The following is a 15,044-nucleotide window of genomic DNA, read 5'->3' as shown; positions in this document are numbered from 1 at the left end:
CATTTTTGTTGAAAGAATGTAACTATTAGAAGATTGTCTAATCTGCAGTAGTGATTCAAACCAAATTCAAACAAATATAAATATTTGTTTCATTCTCCAGCCTCCAGTTTAATATCTCTCTGTATGAACTAGAAAGAACAGGAACCATTACTTTTTAGAGTGGGAAAAAGAGCCATTCTTGTCTCAGTCTCAACAATGTTTGCTACTCATAGTCCGTCTGTCCCTCAAAGCTTCTTTCCAAATGCCACTTATGATAACATTCCACTTCATTGCATGAATTATTAGTAAGCAGTGAATAGTACACCAAATCAACACTAGTGTGACTATTAAAGTTAGTGGAGTTATATTAAAATGGATATGTTCAAGTATGTTTGCGGATGTATCTATGTATGTAATTGCATACCAATTATAGATACACCTCACTATGCCTAGTTTATTTGATGGTATTTTCAAAAGATTTCTCATTTTGTCTCTTAGAATGAATTATTCCTTCAGGAAAATTCAGTTCTGTTTTAACAAAGACAGATTCTTCTGATAAATAGCATGTCAGTGTCCACTCATTAAGGATGAGTGGAAACATATTTTGCAAATATTGGCATTTATTTCATTTAGGGAACTATTCATGGAAGTAAGATGCTCCTCAACATGACTAAGGGTATCAGAATCTGGCCAATAGCTGGTGTCTGATACAGACTTGCTTTTTGCTCCTGGAAGTTAACTATATAGAATAATTAAAATTATCCCTTGATTTTCTGTAATGTTGTTGATAGAAAATGGATTTTAAAACTAGTCTGACTATTGGAAGAAGATAATTACACATTTTAAATACAGTTAAAAGCATTACATATTTTACTTTAACACTAGGTAGTTTATAGGCATAGTTTCAGGACCTTGCTTATTACATTTAGATAAACAAATATTCCCAATGCTATAGGCCAAAAGTTGCTCTAATCTACATCTACACTGCTCTGTTAGAGATAATGGAATGCCACAAGCATAACTAAAGGCAGGATTCTGGCCACTATACTTTTACAAATGTATTTAATTATTTTAAAGAAAGCTGCTCTTGAACAGGTATAGATTTTTAGAAAAGATGTCTATGTAGAACTCTATAGAATTGCAGCATTGACATGTGTTTGCATACTTACATAATTACATCTCACTCACTCATATAGCTTATTTGAATATTAGATGATAAATAAAAGGCAAATTGGAGATGATTTTGCAAAAGTCACCTGCGGCATTTCAAAGCACTCTATTCTGCACTTTAATAAATAAATATGCAATAATGATTATCAAAGTCAGTCACATAATTGCCCCCAGTCTTTGTGTTATAGGAAAGAAATATACTATAAAAAAGGTGATATTTCTTCTCCCATCCCAGTAATGGATAAATGAAATGTAACTGGATGAAATGGAGAATACTGAACCTAAACTCTGGATTTGATCAACTTGGTACTATGGAGGTGTTGAAAATGTGAAACGAGATCTGAATGTGAATTTGGAAATGCAATCCTTATTTGCAATAAGTCAAACCCAAATGCTTGATGTAAATTGTCTTCAGATTTAAAATGTTCACAAATCTTGAACCCATCTCCATTATTGTTAGTGTTTCTTTTGATTAGAGAGAGAGAGAGAGAGAGAGAGAGAGAGAGATTTTCAAGTGATCCAATCTATAAGACAATGGGAAAGTGTGGCTTTGAAACAGAGCAAGCAGAACAAAGTATATCCTAACCTTGTTTTTCTCATCTCTAACTACCTTTTCATGTTCAGTGTTGCCTCCTAACAGAAGCTCAGTCTAATTTTTTTTTTAGTAACTGATCACTCAAATATTTTTGTTCTTGAGGGATTAAATATTTTTTCATAACTGGATTTCTAAATATTATAATAAGATTAGATTTAGATTGTTGCTGTTCCACTATATAGTAGTTTTAACTTTTATGAAATTTTCTAGCTTTAACACTGGGCTTTCAGTTACTGAAAAACTAATCAGTTACCTAATATGTTTAAAAATCAGCTACCACCTAGTAAACAAAATTAGATGAATGGAGTGTCTGATTCACCAGTATAACTAGGACCCTACAGGGTCAAAAATCCTCTTGACTGTTTCTGCTGTCTGATTTTGGTAAGAGTTTTCAGTGCCCAAAGACTGCGAGAGTGGACCCTATAGTGGGCCCTCTTTAGATATTAGTCTATGGAAAGAAACTACCATTTACTTCAACAGACTTTCAATCAAACCCTGAATTCTCTGTATTTTCACCACCCACAACTATGCATTCAATCCAGACCCATTGCAGGTTTGAAATTATAAAAGAGCAATTAGCAGAAAAATACATAGCAGTTTACAGCCAGATTACAGACTAGTGCCTTACTCCTTAAAGTCAATGGGTCTGTTCATAGAATAATGTTATTAATCAACATGACTATGGCAGGAAGATTTAAGAGTTGTAAAATGTGTCTGTGACCACATTACAAATCAAGGAATAAGCTGACAACATAGATACTGTACATCAGAAAGGGTAAATACTACACTTACTCGATGATCATCAGAAAGTCGCTTAGTGATATGAATGGCACTTCTTCGAGACCTTCTTGGATGGCTTCTGTGTCTGAATAGATAGTGATTTTCAAGTGATCCAATCTATAAGACAAAGGAATATTTTACCAGATACTTCCTCATTGAAAACAAGTATCAACAATCATAGCCTGTCAGAATTAGAGTCCATCTTCAAATAAGTGAAACTAGAATAAATTTATACCTTATAATATTTTTATTTTAAAATAAAATACTGCCCAAGATAAAGTAGTTTTACTCCTAAAATTGTATGCTGTTTGGTGTAATATTGGGAAAAGAAGGGGCACAATCTAAGCTAAAATTCAAGGTAAAGCAGTTAGTCTTTGATTTACACTAGTTTATTTCTGACCATGGCACATGTAGTGTTGAGGGGACTGAATCAGGGAATGTATATTTTCTTGGAATACACAAATGTGGGGCAAGTATGTGAATGTGAGCTCCCTGTGCATGCAAAGTGGGTCGATGTGATTCTCCACCCTATTTTAATATTGTTTACAGCTATGAAATCTATGATTTCAGAAGACATATCTTATTGGGAGTAATAACCATATCCATCCATCCATCTCCTAAAGTCAATGGCAGTTATGTAATTGCCCTCAAAGCAACCAGGTCCAGGCCAAAATAATAATTTCACATACTACAGTTTGTTTTAGAAAAGGATAAATCTCTTTGGTGGAAAAGGTCTTTGACTAAGCAACCAGAGGAGGAGACACTAAAGCAGCGTGGTGCTAGCAAATGGGAGACTTGAACAGGAGAGATGGATTTTAGTCTTGGATCCCTGGACTCTCTATTTTCGGAATCATCTCTCCTACTTGTGTTATTCAGATACAGATTTGGCTTGTTGTTGTTGTTTTAATCCTCCCAGTGTGGTTTGGTTCCTAACGCTGCCAATCTCACGGGCTGGAGCAGCACGACCCGAGGGGCTGGAGCGCCAGAAGAGGAGCAGCAAGGATGCTGTTACGTCAAGGTAGTTACTCATCCCTGACAACGCTGACATCCCGGCAGCACGAGGAGCCAGCCCGCTGCTGGGAAGAGCCCACCGATCCCCAGCAAGCCCTGCCCGGCGAGGGGAGCGCTGCCACCCCGCGCCAGCGCCGAGACTGCGAGGAGTTTGCCAAAACCTGAGCCAGGGACAGAGAGCCCAGGACATCCCAGGGCGGGCGGGGCTCGGGCTCCCACTCCCGGGTAAAGCGAAGTTAACCAGGCGTCGGGGCTCGCCGCTGCCATTGCAGGCACCCGCCGGCCGTGCCTGGCGCGGAGATGGCCCAGGGCTGGAAGCCGCTGGCCGCGGCCGCTCAGGGAAGCTGCTGCTGCTGCTGCCATATTGAACCAGCCTCCCTGGCGCAGGCGGGGCTACAACTCCCCGCGGGGCGCGAGTTTCAAGGCAGCCCGGGCTGGGGCGGGGGAGCCAGGTACTTCCCGCCTGGGCACGCGGGGAGGCGGGATCGGGCCCCGGCAAACCCGCTAGCGGACCGGCGCCCGAAGTTACCTGCCCCAGCAGCTCGTACTCCAGCTCCTCCGCGATGGCCTTGGCCGCGGCCGGCCCGCCCGGGATCTCCGCCGCCCATTCATTGACGAACTGCTTCTCCGCGCCGGCCAGGCTGGCGGCGCAGCAGGCGCAGAGCAGCGCCAGGGCTACAGGGCGCCCAGCCCGGCGGGTCCCGGCCATGGCCCGGCGAGGGAGGCGGGAGCAGGCAAACAAGCGGCGGGCAGGGGCAAGGCAGCGGCGGAGCCCTTTGGTTGCTAGGCGGGCAGGGCGCAGCGTCTCCCAGCCAGCGCGCCGCGGCTCTGGCTCAGGGCTGAACGGAGCCCAAAGCCTCCCGCGCCGGGCTGGCACCGAGTGTTTACACGTCAAAACTACGAAAGCCGGCCTGACGTCAAGTGCAGCTGGCCCCCGAGCGCGCGGGTTATTCCCAAGCGGGGGAGGGGCGGGGGTTGCTAAAATAAACCGGAGGGACAGACGCACATTCAAACCAGAGGAGGAAAAAAAATCCCAACCCAGCCTCGGCTCCGAGCCGAGTCCCCCCCGCCCACTCTCGCCAGGAGTAGCTTCCCTGCGCGCTGCCAGGGACCAGTGCTCCATGAAGCGCAGGGCGCTAGCGGCCCGCCCGGCGCCAGAACAGGCTCGTGCCCTTTAGTGCGAAGGGCTTCGCGCGCCCCTTTCTGGAGATGGGGGCTCACCCTGCAGCCGGCCCTAATCCGCCCCTGCTGCAGCCCGCCTCTTGCCGCCCGGGTGAAACGCACTGCCACAGCAGAGCGCTTGTAAACAGACCCCGTCCAAACTAGCCGGCCAGCACTGACCTCGGCTGAAGCCGCTACCGTAGTGAAGCCGCGGCCGTTCTTTACTGCGCCAACTTGAGCTCACCTCCTGGCTCCCGGGGATTTTAAAATTAAAGGTTTGAAACACCACGGCAGTCGGAGCAGGCGTGAGCGCATAAATGACGGTGCGTGTGATGTGCAAAGGAACATTGCCTAGCCTGGGCTCGCAGCTTGCGGCGAAGACGATACACGCGAAACCGGTTCGCTTTAGTTCCCTGTTTAACCGAGAAGAGCTCGTTGCAGGGTTGAGATGACAATAAGTTAGGAACACTACCTACCTATTTGATGTTAGCGCTTGGAATAATAATTTTTCAAAGTCAAACGTTAATTTCCGGAAACACATGGAAAGCAGCACATACTTAATTATGCCTTGCTACGAATGATATTTAGCACAGGACACAGCGTTCAGAACCGAATGGTTTTTTTTTTATCCCCTACCCCCATTAGCACACGCGTTTTCCACCTCGGCGGGAGGAAGAAAGAGCCTCCACAGACCTTGGAAGTAAACATGCAGTTAAAACAGCTTGAGCCAGGGAAGGCGCTCAGAGTACAGTACTATAGATTCTGTGCCTAGTGCCGGTTGGCTCCCATGCAGTCGAAATAGGTCACATTTCAGCATGGCTGGGATGGACAGCGACCAGCGGGCAGCATCTGGTGGAGCCAGGCATCTAGATTGCTTCGAGGCCTCTCGGCCGTGAATCTCCGAGCCACTTGACACTGGCTTTAGATCAAACTTGTTCTTTTTTTAATAAGGCAGTAATTGAACTGTGTGTTGGCAGACTCCTGGCAGTACCTCAAGATGAGCATATGGCTGCTGTTTTCTCCTACAAACCCTAAGATTCATCCTGTACTGAAAACTGGAAATGAGTAAAGATTTTGTCATTTAATTAAAAACAAAAAACCTTTGCTGGGTGTTTTTTAAAGCTCCTAGCCATCTTTAGCACAGCTCCTACTAAAGACAGAGAAGCAATAAAAGAGAAACGCTAGGGGAACAAAACATTTTTCAATTAAGCTAATAAGACAGAGCATACTGTGCAGTAATGCTTGATTAATGCACACTGTCCCTTGATACCACCATGGCACCACAGGTATGCATTAATCTGCACAGCTACCCAGTCTGATTAGGTAATAGGTATCTTTAAATAAAGAACAATTGCTAATTTTTTAAATAATTGAAATATCTTGCCATATCATAGCATAGTTCTTCCTTCAGTAATGCTGAAGTAAGTTATGAAGAGAAAATAGTCATTTTATTTTCTGCTCACAATTTCCCTCTCGCCTTATGTTTTATTTAGCTCTTCTGCTGGCATTTCATTCTCTTCCCTCTCTCCACAGCTCAGAAAACCTCCTTAAGACTAGTCACTACCCTTTCTTTGCCTGATATTACCCACCTATTCTAAACAGTTTACCAGTTTGGTTTTGTAGCTGAACAACTGTGTTTGAGGCCGCTTAAGGCTCCCAGTTTGTTTTTACAAACAGACAATTCTCCTGAATACTCCTTCCAGGGATGTAGCTGAACATGACCTTTGTACATACATTTGCCAACCTGCTGCCCACCACCCCCAATATTCCATGATATTCCAAATGTGGCTTGCCATTACATGTAGTACATACATATACAAAGTTTAGAAAAAAAAAGTGTGCAGTCGTACTATAAGAAATGTTAACATTGTAGCTTAGATGGCCTACTTACCCCTCTCAGCCCTAGTCTACACTAGGACTTTATTTCACAATAATCCCCCCTCAGCCTCCGGTCAAATTTATAAGTGGAGCGTCCACAATACCAAGCCTGTTATTTTGAAATGAGCCATGGAATTCAAACTCTGTACTCCTGCTTTTCATCAGGAGTAACGCTAATTCTGAAATAGTGTTCTGATACCACTCTTTCAACATAATTACACCCTAGTGCTTCTTGCGGTTCTAAGTCCGAGGTAGTGCATCCACATAAACAAAGCCTGGTTCACGCTAATTTTGAGGCTACCCTGTAGTGTGGACATGCTAACTTGAATTTGTTAAATCAGGAGTTAAGTTGAATTTAGCAATTTTGAAATACTTTTCTAGTGTAGACACGTGACTGGTGTACAGCACACAAAAATCAAAAAGTTGTTTCTAAATGTCAAACTCATGGCACAGATGCTGTTTTCCAGGCACTGTTTCACAGCCTGACCAGCATGTCTGTTCTATTTATTAGGGACAACCTAAATGTGAGAGCAGTAAACAGGTTCTTCCTTTGGGCAAAACCCTCCTTTCACATCCAGAGCCAGTCCATATTAGTCTGATACACTGTTCTTCCAATATATAATAAAATCAGATACCAAGTGCTCATATTCTATGGTAATGAGTTCAGACTACAGATCTAGATAAAAAAAATAATAGAAAGACATTCTAGAGTCAAGTGGAGATCTGTCATGCAGCACCAAGAGTGGATTTGTATTATTAGTTTCTTAATACAAAATAAATCTGGCACAGGTAGTTGAAGCACCAGTAGTGGGAAAAGGTCTGGCAGAAGAGAAAGTAACACTGGTCAAATCTACAATCACCAGAATACAAAACAAAAACAAAACCTGCATTTAAACTTCAGAGAAGTGTAATGGAAAAAGTAGCTTTGTGTTCTGCTTTATTCAGACTTAAACCATGCCGATGGCATCTGAAAGCCATGTGGTACCTGTAGTCAATCATTTGGCAGAGCTGGGCTCCTCAGCAAGTGAATGCGAAAGAAGGAAGGAGCTGAAAACAGCAAATATATGTAAAGGACATGTCATATTGGTATCAAAGGCCTCAATCCTGCAACTCAGTGAACCTGTATAGATCCCTAGCCTGCAGGGAGCCAGTGCCTCATGGATGCACGGATACTCACAAGATCAAGTTTTGAACAGATAAGGCAGGAAGTTGAAAGGCTCAGAAAAGGGTAGTGGTGCAAAAGGATAAAAGAGTCTAGCCTGGCAGAGACACCATATTTACAGGAGAGAGAAATAGTATGATAATAGAACCAAAGGAGGAAGAAGGATGATATAAGTAATAAACTAGATCATTGGTTCCCAACCAGGGGTATGTGTACCCTGGAGGTGTGCAGAGACCTTCCTTGTTTTAAAACAGGCTACATAAAAATCACCAGCAAAGTCAGTAAAAATTAAAATTGCATACAAATGACTTATTTATATTATGCTATATACTATACCCAAAAGTGTAAATACAATATTTATTTTCTTATTGATTTTATAAAGCTATATGGTAAAAATGGGGAAGTAAGCAATTTTTCAGTGACTGTGCTGTGACACTTTTGTATTTGTAGGTCTAGTATTTAAGCACAGAGTTTTCTAGTCAGGTGTAATTTGGGGATACACAAAGCCAAATCAGACTTTTGAAAGGGGTACAGTTATCTGTCTAGTTCATTTTCTCTCAACCTTTCCAGGCTAAAGAAAAAACAGAAATAAAATAACGTTGGAATTTAGTGCTGCTATTTTTGAATTATAGTATAGTAATCTAGGTTGATATTTTTCAAAGCCAACTATGGGAATTGGATGACTCTTCCATTATTTTTAATCATTCCTTGATTTTAATCAGGATTCAGTTCCAAGAATGATTTTTTTTTTGTTTTCCAGAAAGTTACATGATAGATCTCTTCCTTGCATTTTAAAGGGCTTCTTTACTATAGTAATCGCTCGGTGCAGCTTCCTGGCTTACCTAGATATTTATTTCATTTTTCATCAATATAGGTGCGTGTGCTTTCTGGGTGTTTTGTTTGCATTATAGGCAGCATGTTCACATTCATATTGGTTTTTGTGATGTTTTCGTTCGACATTAAAACAATTTGATATAAGTAATATTGGTGTCTAAAACATTGTCAAAGCTGCAAAAGGGTGATTCTAATTCATATTACAAGAATCTCAGTCAAAATTAAAGGGATTGTATGTTTAAATCTTAGATTATTTTGAAACGTTTGAACCTGACTTTTATTGAGGATAGGTATATCAATGGCTATTATCCAGGATGGACAGTGATGGTATCTCCAGCCTCTTTTTACCAGAATCTGGGAATTGGTGACAGGGGTTGAATCATTTATGATTACCTTTTCTGCTCATTCTCACTGGGACACCTAGCATTGACCACTGTTGAAAGACAGCATATTTCAACAGTATTTCAAAATACTTTGGTCTGACCCAGTATGACTGTTCTTATGTACTTATATAATAAAAATTAAGGATGTAGACCAGTCCTTTATATTCTTGTCCAATAATAATACATTGTAAAAGCAATGGCCTGTACAGCACCATCAACAGTGCTCTTGGGGAATCCAAGAATAGTTGTTTCATGCTCCATAAACATCATGATTTCACACTGTTGGTTATCAGTGACAGATGTGTTTGTTCTGTGATGGCCCCAGTGGTACTGTGGCTAAATATGACTCATTGTATATTAGCAGAGCCAATTAATAAAAGAAATTTCTAAATGAAAACCTTAATTTAACATCAATGCAAACTGCTTTTATAAACCTATATTATTTTTCAGTTTACAGCAGAGACTTGTTTCTTGAAAGACCTATGAGGTGGGCAGACATAAGACTGAAGTTTGCAAATAAAGATTTATCAAGAGGCTCATTTTTCAGTCTATAATTAAAAAGAAATCATTAAAATTCTTGAGACAAAGGACAGTTTTAGAAAAAAATGCAGAATGAGGAATTGGTTTATCAGGACATTTGTAGTATGCTCCTTACTGAAGTATCTAAACATTTTGGCCCAAATCCCAACCCCAAATCCATGGTAATTTTGCCTTTGATGACTTCAGAGAGGCTAGGATTTCAATCCTCAGGCCCTGATTTTATCCTCAAAGTGGTATAAATCAGGAGCAACACTGCAAGTCAAAAGTATAGCATCATAACACCAGTATAAAAATAATAAAGTCAAGCCCCTGGTCAGGAGACCCTAGACTTTTGTCCGAGTTCTGATTCGAACCTCCTGAGTAAATCACTTCATTTCTTTGTGATTTCATTTTCCTATGTGTAAATGCTTATCTTGTACAGACGTTTTGAGAAATATTTCATTAATGTTTGGTAAATTACTCCAAGATACTCAGGTAAATATAATACTACAATAGTCATTTCATCCAGTGTGTGACATCCTTTCCCGGTGTTACTCATGAGAAAACTCACTGACTTAAGTGGGACCAGAGTTTAACCCTCCCTCCCCCCCCCTTGTCCATGCAAATAACCCTTTAAAGACTGTAGGTCAGAGTTTCAGCACTGACCACATATTTGAATGTATATTTCTGCATTTATAGAAAAGATGTCCATAAAAACAGACCACCTGGGAAAATCCTGGTGTCGGCACATACTGGCACTCTTTTATGGAATGAATTAAAACTTTGTTCAAACTTGTGTGTAAATGCAGCACTCTTTTAAAATAGTTAAGCAAGGCAATTAAGGGACTACACCTAAAACAAGGCCTGATAGAGTCTGTCCAGAAATTAGCATCATGTGAGCAGGGAGTTTCACTGGGTATTGTGACCAAGCACCTTTGAGTGACTGTAAGAGAACACACAAATTGAGAATGGACAAGAAAGAGAGACAAAGAAAGGCAAAAAGCAAGAATGCCAAGCAGTGGTTTGTGAGCACCATGAGATCCTGCTAAGAGCTAGTGAGAGCGTTTTTGGGTCGGGGGTTAAGAGGCTGTAAACGAAGAAATTGCTCCTTTTGTTCTTAGTTCTTCCTGCATTTAGAGAAGCAGGACATTTTATTTATTAAAAATGAATAAAGACTGCATCAAAGAGAATATCAAACTCACTCAGTTTCTGCTGCTGCCTGGAACATGCCTGGGCCCCAAAATTGGACCAGCACTCAGGTCAAAAAATGCAACAAATCTCCCATATACATTATGAATGCTTGAGATACAACAGAATTAAGGAAACAATATGAAACAGCAGCTTTATCTTCCAATCTTCACTGGAGTCTACATTTTGAAACCAGCCTGCAATTGAGATGCTGTAATACGAATCAGGAGCACCTTTATGCAGCTTTGACTTAACCACTCACACGCAGAAGCTGTCTCTGTTGAACTGTTCAAATGTGTAGTGACAAACACATCCTAAATTGCATTCAGGAAGGAGGGGGAGTAGGAGCCAAAAAGCAATATGAGTAAAAGGCTGTCGTGTTGATAAAAAGGAAAGGACAAATATTTATCAAGTAGTCTAATGCACTGCTTTGTGTGATTACTACAATTAAGAAAGGTATTTTGGCCTTGGAAAGGGTTCAGAAAAGGGCAACTAAAATGATTACGGGTTTGGAACGGGTCCCATATGAGGAGAGGCTAAAGAGACTGGGACTTTTCAGTTTAGAAAAGAGGAGACTGGGGGGGGAGGGGATATGATAGAGGTCTATAAAATCATGAGTGGTGTGGAGAGGGCTGATAAAGAAAAGTTATTTATTAGTTCCCATAATAGAAGAACTAGAGGACACCAAATGAAATTAATGGGTAGCAGGTTTAAAACTAATAAAAGGAAGTTCTTCTTCACACAGCGTGTTGTCAACCTGTGGAACTCCTTGCCAGAGGAGGCTGTGAAGGCTAGGACTAAAATAGAGTTTAAAGAGAAGCTGGATAAATTCATGGAGGTTAGGTCCATAAAAGGCTATTAGCCAGGGGATAAAATGGTGTCCTTGGCCTCTGTTTGTCAGAGGCTGGAGAGGGATGGTAGGAGACAAATCGCTTGATCATTGTCTTCGGTCCACCCTCTCTGGGGCACCTGGTGCTGGCCACTGTCGGGAGACAGGATACTGGGCTAGATGGACCTTTGGTCTGACCCAGTATGGCCGTTCTTATGTTCTTAAGGTCTGTCCAGTGCAAAGCTAGCAATGCAACAAAAAGCCCCTTTAGGTAGCAGGCCAGGAAAATGAAGACATTGTATTCTAACAGAAGCACTGAGTGTTGAATATTTTGAACTGGCTAGTGTCAATAATTATATAATAGTTCTGATTATGACAGGACCTAAACACCTACAATCTTCATTGATTTCACTGGGATTCACAGGTGCTTAGCACCACTCAGAAGCAGGCCCTGTTTATTTGTTAAACGGTCTCACATATAAGAATTGATTTATGTTTTGCACTTGAAGAATGTTATAATGGAGAGCATGTCATCACCATGACTACTTGAGAAAACAGAAATATTTTAAGCTGCCAAGGTGAAATACTAATTCCAGATTGTGTGAACATAGATCAGCCAGCTATCTTTTTTTTATATTGAATTTTTCGTATAAAATCTTAAGAGTGAGAAAATACACCTTTTATGTATATCTTACAGATGACACAGCACTCCATTCCCAAATCTGGAAGAACCACATTCCTCCTCCCCCCTTCTCTGCAAGCTCAATTTCCAGTCTTTCAAACGACCAGATTTTCAAATTGCTCCCATAGCACTGGTGTATACATCTGTGACTTGATATCACATATATGTACTCCTGTTTTTATTTTCTGAAGAGGCAGAAAATTTAAAAAAAAAAAAATCAGTGAATGAAAAAAGTGTCATCGGTTGTAGGTCTGCCACTGAAAAAAAGAAATGAAGGTTGCCAAATTACAAAGAAGGCATAGTTTAAAACCAGATGATCCATAAAAGTATGGAAAATAAAATAAACTAATTAATACACACTACTGGCTTGAGTTTAACTTCAAGTGCAAAATCTCAGAAAAGTACATCCATTATTAAGGCTGAAATTTGTCCCTTTGCAAAAGAAGCCTGAGTAAAGCCTCCTGTGAACCATTTAAATCACTTTCTTATGTGCTGCATGGGGCTTCTGTGGGATCTCAACACTGGAACAACACTGAGCACAGTAATGTATTTGATATATTGATGCGCTTTATTCTCTCTTAATATGCTCACTTCAATTGGTTACGCCCACTATAGACAGAGGGACAAATTCATTGCTAGTGTCATGGGGCTCAACTCCATTGATATTCATGGAATTTTATCTATTTGTGCTAGCAGCAAATTTGATCCATAAATGTTTCTATTCAAAATCTCTTTCAAAAACACCGATCAGAAACCTGCCACAAATGATGTGTCTGGGACATTCAAAACCCTACAAACACCTATCAGTATCAGCCTATCTGCCACCAAAGGTAACGATTACAGGATACTAAACCAGTGGTGAGTGAACTGTGGCTCATGAGCCACATGCAGCCCATCACGGTTATACATGCACCCCGTTCTTCCCCTTCTCCCCGTGCTTCTCATGAGCTGGAGGTCTTGCATTTACCTACTCCTCCCTCTCCCTCACAGCATTTCTAGTTCACTGTGAATCAACTGATCGGTGCCCTGTGCATGCTCCTCCCTGAATCTCTAGTTCTTCTTTTCTACATTATCATGTCTGAATGTCTTAAACCAGATGACAAATTAATAAAGTTAGAGAAATACAATCGAGAGGGATCTACTCTAAAATGAGTGCATAACTGGTTGGATAACCATTCCCAGAGAGTAGTTAGCAATGGTCCACAATCATGGTGGAAGGGCATAATGAGTTGAAGGCTCCACATGGATCAGTTTTGGGACCAGTACTGTTCAATGTCTTCCTCAATAATTTAGATAATAGCACAGAGAATGCATTTATAAAAAGTTTGCAGATGGGAGAGGTTGCAAGTGCTTTGGAGGATAGGACCATAATTCAAAATGATCTGGACAAACTGGAGAAATGGTCAGAGATAAATAAGATTAAATTCAATAAAGGACAAATGCAAAGTACTCCCTTTAGGAAAGAGCAATCAATCAGTTTCACATATAAAAAAATAGAAAGTGACTATCTAGGAAGGAATACTACAGAAAGGAATCTAGGGGACATAATGAACCACAAGCTAAATACAAGCCAACAATGTGACACTGCTGAAAAAAGAAAAATACATCAAACATCATTCTGGGATGCATTCACAGGAGTGTGATAATCAAGACATGAGACTTAGTTCTTCTGCTCTACTCTGTGCTGATTACGCCTCAACTGGAGTATTGTGTCCAGTTCTGGGTGTCAGTGCTGGAAAGATGTGAAAAAAACTGGGGAAAGTCTGAAGAAGAGCAACAAAAATATTAAAGGTCTAGAAAACATGACCTTTGAGGGAAGATTGAAAGAAGTGGGGTTATTTAGTCTGGAAGAGAGGAGACCCAGAGGGGACATAATAACTGTTTCATTGGTTATGACAAGTAGGAGGAGAGAAAAGTTATTCTCCTTAACCTCTGATGATAGGACAAGAAGCAATGGGCTTAAATTGCAGAAGGGAAGGTTTAGGTTGGACATTAGGAAATACTTCCTAACAAGTGTCAGGGTGGTTAATCATAGGAATAAATTGCTGAGGAAGGTTACGGAATCTCCATCATTGGAGATTTTTAAGAGCAGGTTAGACAAATATTTTTTGGGGATGGCCTAGATGTTGTTTGGTTCTGCCATGAGTGCAGGGGACTGGATCTGATGATCTCTCAAGGTTCCTTCCAATTCTATGAGATTTATTGTAAAATAAGTGTTCTAACAAGCGTATGTTATTAATACTACCACCATCTCACTATAAGCACTGAGATTCATGTCACTGATGCTACAAAGCAAGTATGATATCTTAGAAGAGCTAAATGACTTAAAAGAAAAACTAAATTTTCCACTGGAATATTTAAAATGGCCATTGGTGTCCATAGTATTTTTTATTGATTCTGGAGCATGAATAGAGGATACTTCATAACAGCTGTTACATTTAGTCTAAATTTGCCAAGTCAAAACATCAAGAAATCAAACAACTACAGTGACAAAAAAACAATTTGGTGGCTCAAGAGTTTTGTGCAGTGGCTCAGTTAGTTTAATTATTTAAATATTAAAAGGACTATCCTGCTTAGATTTAATTTGGCTGTATACCAAAGTACACTGTTAAACCCCACTCTTTGTAATCAGTACTATTTCTTTTTGGCTAGAACTAACACTACAAAGCAATTGAAGAATAATATAAAAGAAGCCATATGTGTAGGCAATCACACAGAATATAGGAAACACCTGTTTTTACTTCAATTACTGCCTGAAAACTAATAGTGCATGTTTATTTTGAGGCATTACATTTGCTTGTGTAATAGCGCATGACACATTTTCAGTTCTCCTGCAAACGAACACTGAGGATGTCTTACAGTATCTGAATAAA

At 40.6% G+C, this 15,044-nt stretch overlaps 1 protein-coding gene across 2 annotated transcripts in view; it reads right to left on the bottom strand.

Moving 5' to 3' along the window:
- The window catches only part of PCSK1 (proprotein convertase subtilisin/kexin type 1), a 63,104-nt gene that overhangs the window by 30,720 nt on the left and 17,340 nt on the right, over positions 1-15,044 (bottom strand). Inside the window, exons 1-2 of one of the 2 annotated variants that reach the window (XM_075932103.1) lie at positions 4,065-4,557; positions 2,537-2,641 (exon numbers count right to left, since the gene is read on the bottom strand). In XM_075932103.1, the coding sequence (XP_075788218.1) occupies positions 2,537-2,641; positions 4,065-4,244 (285 nt within the window). In that variant the 5' untranslated portion in view covers positions 4,245-4,557. Of the gene's footprint in view, positions 1-2,536; positions 2,642-4,064; positions 4,558-15,044 lie in introns of those variants that run through there. The other variant, XM_075932104.1, reaches the window with a different exon arrangement.

Source organism: Pelodiscus sinensis, chromosome 6, assembly GCF_049634645.1.
Source record: "Pelodiscus sinensis isolate JC-2024 chromosome 6, ASM4963464v1, whole genome shotgun sequence".
Lineage (NCBI taxonomy): Eukaryota > Metazoa > Chordata > Testudines > Trionychidae > Pelodiscus > Pelodiscus sinensis.
Note: the sequence above shows the minus strand (reverse complement) of the source record. Positions and strands in the feature narration are given on the sequence as shown.